This window comes from Caretta caretta, chromosome 9 (assembly GCF_965140235.1).
Source record: "Caretta caretta isolate rCarCar2 chromosome 9, rCarCar1.hap1, whole genome shotgun sequence".
Taxonomy (NCBI): Eukaryota; Metazoa; Chordata; order Testudines; family Cheloniidae; genus Caretta; species Caretta caretta.
This window is the reverse complement of record NC_134214.1, coordinates 100,566,173-100,581,664: the sequence shown is the minus strand read 5'-3', so window position 1 is coordinate 100,581,664 and position 15,492 is coordinate 100,566,173. Positions and strand designations below refer to the sequence as shown.

Below are 15,492 nucleotides of genomic sequence, written 5' to 3'. Positions count from 1 at the left end.
CTTAGCTACCATGAGATAAATCAGATAAATAAACTTATATCAGCCCTGTATCTAATTCTCAACTCTAAGATATTCTTGAGTTTTGGCGAATGCCAAAATTCTTCATGTGTCACTGAAAAATAATTACAGGTTTCAGAGGAACAGCCGTGTTAGTCTGTATTCGCAAAAAGAAAAGGAGTACTTGTGGCACCTTAGAGACTAACCAATTTATTTGAGCATGATGAAGTGAGCTGTAGCTCACGAAAGCTCATGCTCAAATAAATTGGTTAGTCTCTAAGGTGCCACAAGTACTCCTTTTCTTTTTGAAAAATAATTGTGACTTTCACATAAGCCATATTGGGATCATAAATAACTTGCATTTTTTAAGTCACATACTCTCTTGAACAATGAGGAAGGAGAATAGGGGAGAGCAGTGACCAGGAAGGAGAGGGCAGAGTGCAGGGCCTTGAGGGGAGAGGAGCAAGCAGGGACAGGGCCTTGGAGGGGGATGGCAAAGCAGCGGTGGAGTGTTGGGGGAAGTGGCGGCACAAGGTTCCAGTTTTCAGAAATTAGAAAGTTGGCAACCCTAAAAGCCATGTTTGACTTCCACACAGCTAAATTTGATCTATTTCAGTTGACTACTGAAAACTCCTTTCTGGTCTGGACAAATGTCACATTGCCGCTCTGCCCTTAAATTCATTTAAACACTGGTGCAAACATCTTCCTGGATTGTCATCTCATGCACTATAACCCTCATTCTGTGTATCCCTCCACTGGCGCCTCCTCTTCCACCACATGAAGAATGAACTATTTGTAGTCTGTATTTAGGCTCTTAGGGCTTAGCTCTGCCCTATTTCTTACATGGTATGGAGTCATCTACGCCCTCTTCTGCCACACCAGTGATGTCAGCCTTTATTTTCCATTAGTCAAACTGTCCAACAAGCATTGTCATGCTTTCGCCCGTACAACCCCTTATATATGGGAGGAGCTCCCTTTAAAAATCCATAAATGCATTACATTATTCTTCTTCACATCCCACCATAAGTCACCTAGGCTGTGGTGCCTGCTTACAAGACACTTAACGGATTGGCAGCTGGTGTGCTGTTATCGCTGCTTATTATAGTTATAATGGCCTCCTCCCCCACCTCCACCTGTTCTCTCTTATCTTATACTTGGTTTGTAAACTCCTGGAGGCAGAAACCGTCTTTTCATTTTGTTTGTACAATGCCCATGAGAGTGAGATCAAACAGCAGCTGAAATCTCCAAACACTACTGTAATAACTGAACAATGGGGCTCCCTGCAGGTTGAAGAATACTGAGCTGCATTGGCGTCCACTTTTCATATTTAAGGGCTAGATTTTTTTATTTTTTAATGAAAGGTTTGATTCTGCAGAGTTTGAAGATTCAAGAGTCCCACTTGCCAGAGCTAGTAGATTTTTCAAGCTGCTATATAGTCTGCCTTTAAAAAAGTAGATGAACTCAAAATCTCTTTCTTCTTCAATTACAATGGTCATTTAATTAGTAACAGTGATTTAAAAATCAGAAATAGAGTAAAGCCAAAGTACTTTTACAAAAAAGATTGTTTTTAGCTTCTCATTCTTATATCAGAACCAGGAACGCCATGTTAACATATCACAGGCAAGAATCACAAACGCGGGCAATTGGTAACTATTAATGCAGCACTTTATATTTCCAAAACCCTGTACAAATAATTGAAAACATGACAAGAGCTGTAAGTTGATGGCTGAGCACTCTGACAGCATGATAGTAGTATATAAAGATTTAGACCCTTTTCTCTTACAGAGGGTATTCTGTTCTGAAGCCAAATGTAAATCCTACATCGTATTATGATACTTACTGTGTCAGGTCACTTATCAAGGACTAATATGGAGACACAAGAAGCAAGCATTTTCAGAACAATTTTACCAGCAGCTATAATCTTTGGAGGTTTTTCACTACCACTTTCTCCTTCAGTAAGAGGAGTGTGTGAAATTAAGAGATACGATTTTTTGAAACCGTTTTCTCAGGATTTCTCTCCTCAAGATTCAAAACACTGAAGAGCGCTTCCATCTGTGCTGTGATAAGCCAGGGTCTACAATTTAAGGAAGCGTCTGGTGTTCACTAAAAATCATCAACAGACCTCACAGTCCACACTAAAGTGCATTCAACGTATGTACAGTCAATTCACATTTCCTCTTAACATATAACGCTTAACAGATACTCTGTTGATCACAAGTGATATTTCAGGAAATAACACCTAAAATTTTGTTTTACTCTACTAGAGTAGTCCACTGAACTGAACTATGTTATCTAAAACTTTTTTTTTAACGTATAATTTTAAATAAAGTTTTACATAAGCCATTACACTAAAAGCGAGCTTTTACAGCGAGACATTTTTGTTAAAGCAAATTTAAGCATCCGATTCATTTAGTTCAAAGTTGAATTATTAATACCAAGGACAAAAGTTGGCACTGAAAACAAAAGATAGCAATGTGAATAACAGACCTTTGTAACCCCCGTTGCCTGCCCCTCTCCTCATTGTATGCCTTGAAATCATCCAGTACAGTATCATGAACATTCTGTAACCCAAAAATCTTTATTTCATGGTAGACGTAGCAGTCTTATATTTAACAAAATAAGACATCTTACATATAACAAAATAAGCCTCAAAAACTGTTTAATAAATAAAAAACAATACACACTTTGTGCTGCCATGGAACACTAAAAGCTTGATATTGCTCGACAAATCCAGCTGCTATGCAGTATTTGCATTTGGTCTAACACAACATGCTCCTGGGCTGCCGAGCTAAAAATTGGATTATTTCATTGTCTAAGTACGTAGGCGTCTGTACCCTAAAGGATCTTGGCTTTCAAGTCAAACCATGTCTGAGAATCAGACTGCATAACTTGAACTCTACAACAGCCACAGTCTGGCAACAAGAAACATCAGACAAACCAAATAATTCTGCTCCTCTGGACAAATTTTAAACAAAGATTTATGCAAAATAGACATTTAAAATGAAAACTGCCTGCTTATTCACACAACAACTAAGTACTGAGCTGTAGACAGACTCCATACAAAAAGTAGAATTTTGTTTCAGACTGCGCTATTTCACTCAGATAAATCAATAAGCTTCAGGCATATAATCAGGGCCAGTGGGAAATACTCGGAACCTGATTTTATCAACTTTTTTTAAAATACCTCATTGCTTGCAAAGAAATCAGGTACTTATGTACGAAGTGAAGTTTAAACTCAGTTTTACTACATAGATTGCTTTCCGAATATACTAGCGTTTTCAACTGGCAGTGCAGAAAACTAGCAGTCACGAAACATCCCCCTTTAAATGGAGAGATTATCTTGACAGTATTTTTGGGACCATTATTCTACTAACCTTTTAAACCAAGGCAAACCAGACGGATTCACTTTATGCAGATGTAAGGGGTGGGCGGAGGAAGGGTTTTATTAAGTAATGCTTTCCCTTATGAGCAGTATTGCTAAGAAGCCCAAATCAAAAGTGGGGACTGCTGCACTAGGCCCTCTAGAAACACGCTGGAAGACATATATGGGCCTTGCTTCTCAAGATTTAGAGTTGAATTTATATTTACCCATAACCCCATATTAATCCCTGACAAACTTACCCTTTCCTAGCTTCTTTGCCCCCTAATTTTTCTGTCATCCTTGTTTGGGCCACAAAACTTTGAGCTGTCATAAAATCATACAAATGTGGAGCTGGAAGAGACCTGAGAGGGTATCTAGTCCTTCCACCCTCTGCTGGAACAAGATTAAGTATACCTAAACTAGTGGTTCCCAAAGTGAGGTACCCAGACTCCCAGGGGTCCACCATGAACATAAGAACAGACATACTGGGTCAGACCAATGGTCCGTCTAGCCCGGTATCCTGTCTTCCAACAGTGGACAGCGCCAAATGTTTCAGAGGGAACGAACAGGACAATTATCCATCCCTTGTCATCCAGTCCCAGCTTCTGGGAGTCAGAGGCTACACCCATAGAACAGGGTTGCATCCCTGACCATCTTGGTTAATACCCATTGATGGACTTATCCTTCATGAACTTATCTAGTTCTTTTTTTAATCCCATTATATTTTTGGCCTTGACAACATCCCCTGGCAATGAGTTCCACAGGTTCACTGTGCATTATATGAAGCAGCACTTCCTCATGTTTATTTAATACCTGCTGCCTATTCATTTCTTTGAGACCCCTGGTTGTTGTGTCATGTGAAGGGATAAATAACACTTCCCTATTCATGATTTTATAAGACCTCTATCACAGCCCCCATTAGTCATCTATTTTCTAAGATGAAAACACCCAGCCCTTTTAATCTATCCTCATACAGAAGTCGTTTCATTCCCTTAATTAATTTTGTTGCCCTTCTCTGTACCTTTTCCATTTCTTATATATTTTTGGGGGGAGGGGCTGACCAGAACTGCACACATATTCAAGGTGTGGCTGCACCCTATACAGTGGCATTGTGATATTTACTCTATTATCTGTCCCTTTCCTAACGATTCCTAACACTGTTAGCTTTGACGACAACTGCTCCATACTGAGCGGATGTTTTCATAAGGTTATGTGGGGGTTTGGAGTTCTGCAGTAGGGCACACCAGAATGGTAATCTGTAACTTACCGCTTGCAGAACATGATTTTGCACTACATTTTTCTTTTGGTTAGAGAGTCTTATTTTAACTATATTTTTTTTAAATAATAAAGTAACCTAACTAATAGAAGAAAAACATTAACGTTTATAAATATTAAATGAAAGGGGTTTGAGAAATTTAATCAGGTGCCAAAGGGGTCCTTTGCAGGTAAAAAGTTTCACAGCCACTGATCTAGACCATCCCTATCCCATTTTACCTCTCCCTTTCCTCCCTGGCAATTTTCAAATTTGTAATCTGGCACCTACCCTTCTATAATAGGGGGAAATGGTACTGAAATATCTACTGCTATAAGCTACTGTTTATGTTGCCTGGCAGGGACAAACCCTGGACTCCTACTTCTTGGACCATGCAGTAATAAAAGGCAGAGTCTTTACTGTATGATGAGCTTTTCAATTGGGTGTGGTGGTGTAAGAACATAAGAACAGCCATTCTGAGTCAGACCAATGGTCCATCTAGCCCCGCAGCCTGTCGGACAGTGACCAGAGCCAGATGCTTTGGAGGGAATGAACGGAACAGGTCAGTTATCAAGTGATCCATCCAGTCCCAGCTTCTGGCAACTGGCAATTTAGGGACTCCAAGAACGGTGTTGGGTCCCTGACCATCTTAGCTAATAGCCATTGATCAACCTACTCTCCATGAACTTAAATCAGTTCAAAAAAAGAATTAGATATGTTTGGCCTTCACAGCATCCCCTGGCAACAAGTTCAACAGGTTGACTGTGCATTGTGTGAAGTAGTACTTCCTTCAGTTTGTTTTAAATCTGCTGCCTAGTAATGTAATTGAGTGACCTCTAGTTCTTATGTTATGAGGAGTAAACAACACTTCCCCATTCACTTTCTCCCCATCATTCATGTTTTTATAGATCTATCACATCCCCCGTAGTTGTCTCTCTTCTAAGTTGAAGAGTCTTTTTAAACACTCTTCACATGGAACCCGTTCCACACCCTTAGTAATTGTTGCCCTTCTCTGTACTTTTTCCATTTCCCATATATCTTTTTTGACACAGGGGGACCAGAAATGCACCCACTTTCAAGGTGGGAGCATACTATGGATTTATATAGGGCCATGATAGTTTGTCTTATTACTGGTCCCTTTCCCAATGGTTCTTAACATTGTTAGCTTTATTGACTGCCACTGCCCATTAAGTGGATGGTTTTAGAAAAATATCCACAACTCCTCCAAGATCTCTTTCTGGTTGGTTACAACTAATTTAGATCCCATCATTTTGCATGTAGTTGGGATTATGTTTTCCAATGTGCATTACTTCACATTTAACAAAATTGAATTTCATCTACCATTTTGTTGCCGTCACCCAGTTTTATGAGATGCCTTTGTAACTCTTTGAACATAAGGACAGTCATACTGGGTCAGACCAAAGGTACATCTAGCCCAGTATCTTGTTCTCTGACAGTGGCCAATGCCAGGTGCTCCAGCGGGAATGAACAGAACAGGTAATCACCAAGGATCCATCCCGTCGCCCATTCCCAAATTCTGGCAAACAGAGGCTAGGGACACCATCCCTTCCCATCTTGGCTAATAGCCTCCTACTGACAGACCTATTCTCCATGAATTTATCTAGTTCTTTTTTGAACCCTGGTATAGTCTTGGCCTTCACAACATCCTTGGGCAAGGAGTTCCACAGGTTGACTGTGCATTGTGTGAAGAAATACTTCCTATTGTTCATTTTAAACCTGCTGCCTATTAATTTCATTTGGTGACCCCTAGTTCTTGTATTATGAGAAGGAGTAAACAACACTTCCTTTCTCCACACCAGTCATGATTTTATAGACCTCTATCATATCCCCCCTTAGTCGTCTCTTTTCCAAGCTGAAAAGTCCCAGTCTTATTAATCTCTCCTCACATGGCAGCCTTTCCATACCCCAAATAATTTTTCTTGCCCTTTTCTGAACCTTTTCTAATTCCAATATATATTTTTTGAGATTGGGCAACCACATCTGCATGCAGTATTCAAGATGTGGGTGTACCATGGATTTATATAGAGGCAATACGATATTTTTTGTCTTATTAGCTGTCCCTTTCTTAGTGATTTCCAACATTCTGTTCACCTTTTTGACTGCTGCTGCACATTGACTGGATGTTTTTAGATAACTATCCCCAAGGACTCCAAGATCTCATTCTTGAGTGAGAACTGCTAATTTAGACCCCATCATTTTATATGTATATTTGGGATTATGTTTTCCAATGTGCATTACTTTGCATTTATCAACACTGAATTTCATCTGCCATTTTGGTGCCCAGTCACCCAGTTTTGAGAGATTCTTTTGTAGCTCTTCACAGTAAGCTTTGGATTTAGCTCCCTTAAGTAATTTTGTATATCTGCAAACTTTGCCACTTCACTGTTTACCCCTTTTTCCAGATCATTTAAGAATACATTGAACAGCACTAGTCCCAATACACATCCTTGGTGGCCTCACTATTTACCTCTCTCCATTCTGAAAACAGACTATTTATTCCTACCCTTTGTTTCCTGTCTTTTAACCAATTACTGATCCATAGGAGGACCTACCCCCTTATCCTAGGACTGCTAAAAAGCCTTTTGGGATAAAAGCCTGTCAAAGGCTTTCTGAAAGTCCAAGTACACTAATATCCACTGGATCACCTTGGCTCACGTTTGTTGACTCCCTCAAAGAATTCTGATATTGGTGAAGCATTCTTTCCCTTTACAAAAGCCTTGTTGACTCTTCCCCAACAGATCATGTTCATCTGTGTCTGATCATTCTGGCTTTTTTTTTTTTTACACTATAGTTTTAACTAATTTACCTAATACTGAAGTTAGACTAAATGGCCATGTAATTGCCAGGATCATCTCTGCAGGTGTGCTTTTTTTTTTTTTTTAACCTCAGCATTACAGGGGCTATCTGCCAATTATCTACCAGAGAGGCTGATTTAAGGAATAGGTTACATACCACAGTTAGTAGTTCTGCAATTTCATATGAGTTCCTCCAGAACTCTTGAGTAAATACCATCTGGTCCTGGGGACTTACTACTGTGTAATTTATCAATTTGTTACAAAGCCTCCTCTATTGACATCTCAATCTCGGAGAGTTCCTCAAATTTATCACCTAAAAAGAATGGCTCAGGAATCTCCCTCACATCCTCTGCAGTGAAGGCTGATGCAAAAAAATACATTTACCTTCTCCGTAACAGCCTTGTCTTCTCTGAGTGCTCCTTTAGCACCTTAATCTTCCAGTGGCCGCCCTGATTCTTTGGCAGACTTTCTGCTTCTGAGGTTCTTAAAATTGGCTGTTACTTTTTTGTCTCTTTTGCTAGTTGCTCTTCAATTCTTTTTGGCCTTCCTAATTATACCCGACTGGCCAGAATTTATATTCCTTTCTATTTTCCTCAAAAGGATTTGTCTTCCTATTTTTAAAAGGATGCCTTTTGACTCTAATAGCTTCTTCTATTCAGATTATTCATGGTGGCATATTTTTGGTTGGGGGAAGGGGAGTATACATATTGTTTGAGCCTCTAATGATGTTTTTTTAAAAGTTTCCATGCAGCTTGCAGGCATTTCACTCCTGTGACTGTTTATTTTCTGTTGAACTAGCTTCCTCATTGTCTAGTTCCCTTTTTTAATTTAAATGCTACTTTGGGGGGTTTCTTCAGCATTTCCCCCCCTAAATTAAGAAGTGCCTCTCACCTTGTGGGTTCCAGGACTAGCTTTTCTAAGAAGCGGTCATTAATGGTGCCTAGAAAATTTATGTCTGCATCCCAGCCTGACGTGACATGTACCCAGTCAAAATGGAGATAGTTGTAATCCCCTGTTACTGGGTTTTCTGGTTTTGTATCTTCTCTATGCTCCAAGCATTTCACAATCACTACCACCATCCTGGTCAGGTGGTCAGTAGTACAGTCCTACTCCTATACTCTTATTATTGGAATTGCTGTCCATAGTCTCTCTATGGTACTGCTTTATCCAGTTAAGATTTTTACTGTATTTGACTCTACACTGTCACATATAGTGGCACTTCCCGATCAGTGTAACCTACTCTGTCACTACTACACATTTTGTACCCTGGTATTATCATATTCACCGATTATCATCATTCCACCAAGTTTCTGTGGTGCCTATTATATCAATATTCTCATTTAACACCAGGCACTCAAGTTCACCCACCTTAGTATGTAAACTTTTTGTATCTGTATGCAAGTACTTATAAAATTTGTCAATATTTAGTTGTCTGTCTTTATCTGATGTAATCTCCCGAGAGCATGTGTGTATTTATAAAATTAAGTATGATCCTTATGACTTATTAATGAATTCTTTGGTCAGCAATATTACACATTTTTGATTCGTAAAGTAGAGCAAGTTTATGTGGCAAGATGTATGAAAATCTTACACTCAATATTTTCCCGCAGATTTTTTTTGTTGGCCCTGCTGCTAATAAATTTGAAACAATGTTTTTAAAAAATTTAACAGGAAATATGCTACAGAATATGAGGTACTTACATACACATACATCTTAAATGCTCTACAGAGAGTCTTTGCTTTTCACCCACCATAGGCTTAGATCAGTCAAAGAGCTATAGCAAGAGAATCCACAGGTCACTTGCTGGAGGATTCTCTGCACCCTGAAGTCTTTAAGCAATGATTTGAGGACTTCAATAGCTCAGACATCAGTGAGAGGTTTATCACAGGAGTGGGTGGGTGAGATTCTGTGGCCTGCATTGTGCAGGAGGTCGGACTAGATGATCATGATGGTCCCTTCTGACCTTAATATCTATGAATCTAAGTCAACAGCTATATGCTTATGAATGTAGTTTCATCTGATGAAGTAATTATAAAGGTATATTAGGCAAAGACCACACTAAAATGGATCCCACTGACAAAGACATGATTAACTGAATAGTCCCTTTTAGAAAAAATACACTGCAGCAAAACCACAGAAATGGTAAAAGGCTAAAAGAAAAGAAAAAAAAATCATCTCTGCTAATTCAAGGTAACAGAGTTGGGTTATCTTATTCCCCAGAGTGCCAGACAAACCAATATTGATGAGCCAGGTGCTGTAATTTACTTTAAGAGAATACATCTTTAGGTAAAAGCAAAAAAAAAGCTTTAAAGCTTTTTAGCATTAAAAAAGGCTGTGAATTTAAGAACTGAATAAGACTGCTGAATGGGACATTTATCACCACGAGATTTTTATTTTTAAACTATATATTTTTTTAAAAAATTGATTCCAAACTGTAGCAAGTACACGTTGCAGAGTGAACACATTTTCTCAAAATAAAATAATGGTAATACTAACACTCAGATAACATTCAGTTTCACAGATCAAGCACTTTGTAAAACCACATAAGCAGCACCACTATTTTACAAAGATACTACAACGGAGATTAAACTCAAGGTTACCTGGTAAGTCAGTAGCAGAATTGGGAAAAACAGCTCCAATATGCTGGCTCCCACCTCCCAGGTCTAATCAGCCCAACCCACAGTTGCTCCACATTTATTTTACCCTCATGCATCTTGACCCATAACACTTTGGCACAAAATACACTGCTTAAGTCTATTTTTAATCTTAAGTCTGGATTCTAGAAAAGGCAGAACCAGTATGGGAATTCAAAAATCACATGAAATGGGATCCAAACGAATTAAAAACTGGGTCAGTAATTGCTATACAAGTTTAGAATAATTATAACAAGAGAATTTTTGATAAAAGTAAAATTCTGAGTGTGAAGTCCAGGCTCCTGTGACTGCACTTAGTCCATGAAAAAGGAAGGCACTGAGGTGACGGGTTAACAAGGCCTCATTACTTCAGCTCTAGATGCTTAGTGCCATGAAGGGGCACTCAAGCAGTCTCAACAGGCACTGCTTTTCTAGAACATTCCCAGAACTCAACAGCGTTTTCCCACACCACAGTGGGGGTTGGGGGGAGAGAGAAAGAAAGATTAACTCACATCCCAAGTGGGAATATTCAGAAGCCACCTTAAGGAACACACTAGGTTTATACTATTTGAAAGTAAAATTAAGCAAATTTATAGTACTTCTACTACAAAGCCCAAGCGTAACGTGACAATACAGGTTTAAGTTATTACACTAGGCTACAGTAATATTACTACTAAGGGTCTCGAGCAGAAATTGTTGGTTCGAAGGAAAGAGTTGCTTGATGACTCAGTATTCCACTGTGGCATTAGGAAGTAACATCCTGAGAGAGTTACTGTGTCAAATAAGGGACCAGACCAAGGCTTTGAACACATGAGGTAATCAAAGATTAATCAAATTTTCACAAGAATAAATGTTTTAGAAAAGTGAGCAAAGCACTGGAGCTACATTTATGGCTAGTTCCTTTTGCCTAAGAGGTGAAAAGACTGGCAGTTTTGCTTCACTTCCTGTGCTGAACTGTGGTGTAGTGTCTGTGTCCTGTCATACTGCTGCTGCATTTCAGGGGGTGGGTGAAAAGCTGATTTTCAGAATGAATGGTATTATAGAACTTTACTCTACCAGCTTTGCACTGTACAAGTCAGTCCTCAACAAGAATTAGGGAGATTTAATTCGTAAATTCACATGGACCTATTAGCAAAAGTGAAGAAAGCTCATCCTTTGGTGGCTAATTCAACCCTTCTACCATGGAGCACTGCCACTGAAGATTATTTGAAGGGACTCTTAAAAGCATCCTGTTAATCCTGCCAAAGATCATCCACAGAACAAGCTTCACAGGTTATATATTATTCATATCTATAAAGCAAATTATGTTGCATGGTTAACACTAAAGTTCATCAGTCACCATAGAAAGGTTGCGGCCATCAATGGCTGTGTATGAAACAGTAGAGAGAATCTATTTTTCAGTTCTACAATTTTAAGACACCATCCAAACTTCACCTTAAATTGTTTGTTTTTCAAGGGATGCACCCCAAATTCATGTTTTTTCTGAGCTTAATGAGGACTTGAAGCATATTTAATGTAACATGGAATAAGGAAAATAAATTCACATTCAATTTCATTTCTGTTCCTACACAGTAAAGTTTTGTTTTTAAACACACAGAATTACTCACAAAGTGTCTCTCCACATCATCCCTCAAAAGCAAAATTATCTCCTGTGCTGTTCATGCACCTGCAGCTGAACACAAAAAAAAGTGGAGCAGAAAGTAAGACTGACATCAAGAAATAGAGTGTAGATTCCCAGATCCCAAAGATTTTAGCAAAGCAGGGCAAGATCTGCCCAAATCATTCATACTCAACTGATTCTCTCCTTCCTCGTTCCACCAACTGTTCCCACTGACACTAAGGGATAAAAGAGAAACCAAAAAATGCTTTTCTGTAGGCAAATATTACAATACTATTGCTGGGGTGCTGGAACAATTTGTATAGGAGGCGGTGCTGAGAGCCACTGAACCAAACTGTAAACCCTGTACATGATAGAAACCACTTCAAGCCAGAGAGTGCTGCCGCAGCCCTAGCACCTCTACTTTCAACACCTAGGACTACTGCTCCTGCTGTGGGAATGAGAATGATTTATGAAAACTAATCAAGTGAGCAGAAAAACTACAGGCCCTAGATTTCTCAAATTAATCTCATGGTTTAACCTAGCTGTGCCTGACCCTGCCTATCTATCCCATGAATAGTTTACTAAAATGGAAGCTGTGACTCTATTTTAGGAGTGAAGGAGAGAACCAGCGTAAATTACCAGTGTGTGTTAAAATACGCACATTAAAAGGTGGCCTCAATTTTTATGAGCCATATTTTTTAAATGTACCACAATCATTTACCACATATTTACAGTGCCATCCCCCCATTCTTCATTCTCAAAGGTTTAATCTTAAAATACCTTTACAATAATTAGAGATTGATTCTAGTGTTCAATCATAACTCAATTTAAAATGTACAGATTTTGCTAAAGGGCACACCGCTGCAATTTTACTTAGTAAAGCACACTATTTTCATTTGCAACTAACACAGAACTAACTCATGCTGCAAAGTATGTAATACCGTTGAACTACTCTTATTTTTAGTTCTGAACTTCCTATTTTGTGTTATGAAGAAAGAAATTGCAACAAATATTAGCTACTGTATGGATTTTATATTGGTTACTTTTATGAAAGATGGTACACTGAGCTTTAGTCCTAAAACACTTTTTGAACAGGTTGTTCTCTTGTTTGCATTTATAGGTGTTAAATGAGTTGTATTATTCCTGTGCAGGAAGTGGAAAATAATTTCACATAAAAAGTTTATAAAATGGCATAATGTTTTAAATACACCACAAAGCTCATAAGTCAGTCCTACAAAAAAATAAATAAATAAATAAATAAATTTAGGAATTTCTGCAAATCCCTCAGCAGCAAATAAAGCTCTCTATATCAATACCACCATGCAAATAAGGGCCTATACCAGGGTGACCAACCTGAGCCTGAGAAGGAGACAGAATTTACTAGTGTACATTATCAAAGAACCACAGTAATAGGTCAGCCACCCCCCCCCCGCATCAGCTCCCCACCCTGCTCCCAGCACCTTCCACCCACCAGCAGCCCTGCCAATCAGCGCCTCCCTGTCCCTCCCGATCAGCTGTTCCGTGGTGTGCAGGAGGCTCTGTGGGGATGGCGGAGGAGCAAGGGCACTGCAGGCTCAGGGAAGGGGGCGGAAAGGGGTGGAGTGGGTGCAGGGTCTGTGCAGGGCCAGGGGTTGAGCAGTGAGCACCCCCCAGCACATTGGAAAGTTGGCGCCTGGAGCTCCAGCCCCAGAGTCAGTGCCGAAGTTAACATGCGGCTCCTTGTATAGGAAGAGCCGAATTTGGCTCCAGGAGCCACAGGTTGGCCACCCCTGGCATATAGCAATTTAAAAAACACACCTAGAAAAACTTTAAGGGGCACCCTTCTGTTCAGGAGGAGAAGTCACGATAAATGCTAACCCAGAATCTTAGCTAAATGGAAACAGTCAAATCATACACATTTATTAAAAGTCATGCAGATGAATAAAGTGAAAGCATTACTTACTAATTCACTGTGTTCTAAGCAACACCTAGAACCTGGCATTACCAAAAATGGCACCATATAAAAGAAACCCTTTAACCACCTCTTACTTGCCTGCTGTCGCTTCTGTTGCCGCTGCTAGTCGAACAAAATTGTGCTCTGCTTCTGCTGCTGCACCTCAGGACATACTATCAGTTTAACTGAACTTCAGGGTTTCCTAGGTCAAAGAGGAGACGTCCACTAAATAAATAAATAATTTTTTTTAAAAACCGAACACGCAAAACGTTGCTTGCCACAGATCACATTCTATCTATCTTGACCACTAAAACAAAACCATTAATTCACTTTCCAAAAGCAAGACACTCAACAGAATGCCGCTCTCCCAATTAAAACCCTAAAACAAACCTGGATGTGAAGTCCTGTCTGCATAATGGACAAGAAAGGTTAATCTAATTTGAATGGAGTTTTTTTGCTTGACAGCTTTATTCATCCTAATGCATTCCCCTAGTTGTTGCAGTAGCATTTATGGGCCTACACAGAGCTGTTTCCAAATATATCTGGCAGGGCAAAAACCCTCGACTGAGTTTTGTATTCCGTGGCTGAACGAGATAGTGAACCCTCCTAAACCTGAACATCTAAGGCTTCCCAAAAGTAGCTGCCTGACAAGGCATTATGGAGAGAAACAGAGGTTGGCTTAGCTTTGGATCAAGGTACAAATGGAGATTCCTATGACTGGAATGCTAAAAATCTGCAGATATCTGCAGACCATGTTTGCGGCTCTACTAAAAATCAATGGTTACAACCTATTTGGGAAGGACTGAATGGGCAAAACAGGTAAGGGAGTGGCCCTCTGGCATTACCTGTTTCCAAGTAACTGAAAACTCGGAAGAAAATCATCTTGAATGCTTATGGATCAATATCTTAACAGATAAAATAAAAGATGCTGTTGATTGTCTGTAGCAGACACCAAATAAATCACACTAGGAAACAGTATGACTGGTTCCTTACACATCAATGACGTTTAGGCAGAAAAAGCTGCGTGATTACATGTGACTTAAAATTGAGTGACATATGCTGGAGGTCTCATGCTACTAATACTAAAACAGCCATAGAATTTCTAAATTATAGACAACAATTTTGTAACTCAAGAAGTACTGCAGCCAACATAGGGGAATTCTATATTGGACCTTGTTTCCACAGATAGAAAGGAACTCATCACAAAACTAAAAATTAATGGTCGCTTACACACAAGTGATCGTGACTTGATCATATTTATAATGTGCAAACAGAATACAGTCCAGACAGTTGATATATACATATATGAAAAAGAGCCAATTTCACAAAGCTGAAAACAATTATGAGCCAAATCAGCTGGGAGGAAGAATTTAATCAGAAAAATGCAAATGAATAATCAATGCTGAATATGCAGGTTAGATTTTGTGAAAAATCCACACCCCTGTTAGAAGTAGCTATACCGACCAAACCCTCAGTGCAGACAACTCTAGGTCAACAGAAGACTTCTTCCATCAAACTAGCTACCACCTCTTAGGGAGGTAGATTACCTACACCAACAGGAGAACCCCACCCATTGACATAGGTAGTGTCTACACTGAGCATTACAGCTGCACTGCTGTACCATCTTAAGTGTTGATATACCCCAAGTCTCAGGACAAGGAACAGCTGAGAATTATGCCCTAAAAATGTGGTTTTGTTCACTGCTACACAAGAGAAAAGGACAGGACTTGAAATTAATGACTGTTCTCTGAAAGGTTATTTGGTTAACAGTAGTCCAACAGTTATTGTAACGGTCAAGAAAGGGAACCCAGTAGTAATCAAAAACAAGTCTCACTATATATGCAAGCTTAAATAATGGCAATGGCCAGAGCCTATCAATGCAAGTCCACCTGAAGAAAA

General features: G+C 39.4%; 1 protein-coding gene across 13 annotated transcripts in view; it reads right to left on the bottom strand.

Moving 5' to 3' along the window:
* Positions 1-15,492, bottom strand: part of KLHL13 (kelch like family member 13) — a 132,324-nt gene that overhangs the window by 106,076 nt on the left and 10,756 nt on the right. For 6 of the 13 annotated variants that reach the window (XM_048863715.2, XM_048863727.2, XM_048863718.2 and 3 more), the window contains 2 exons: positions 13,693-13,795; positions 11,668-11,732 (listed from right to left, as the gene is read on the bottom strand). In XM_048863715.2, coding sequence (XP_048719672.1) covers positions 11,668-11,687 — 20 coding nt within the window. In that variant the 5' untranslated portion in view covers positions 11,688-11,732; positions 13,693-13,795. Of the gene's footprint in view, positions 1-11,667; positions 11,733-11,854; positions 11,897-13,688; positions 13,796-15,492 lie in introns of all 13 variants that reach the window. The other 7 variants (XM_075132594.1, XM_075132596.1, XM_048863720.2 and 4 more) reach the window with 4 other exon arrangements.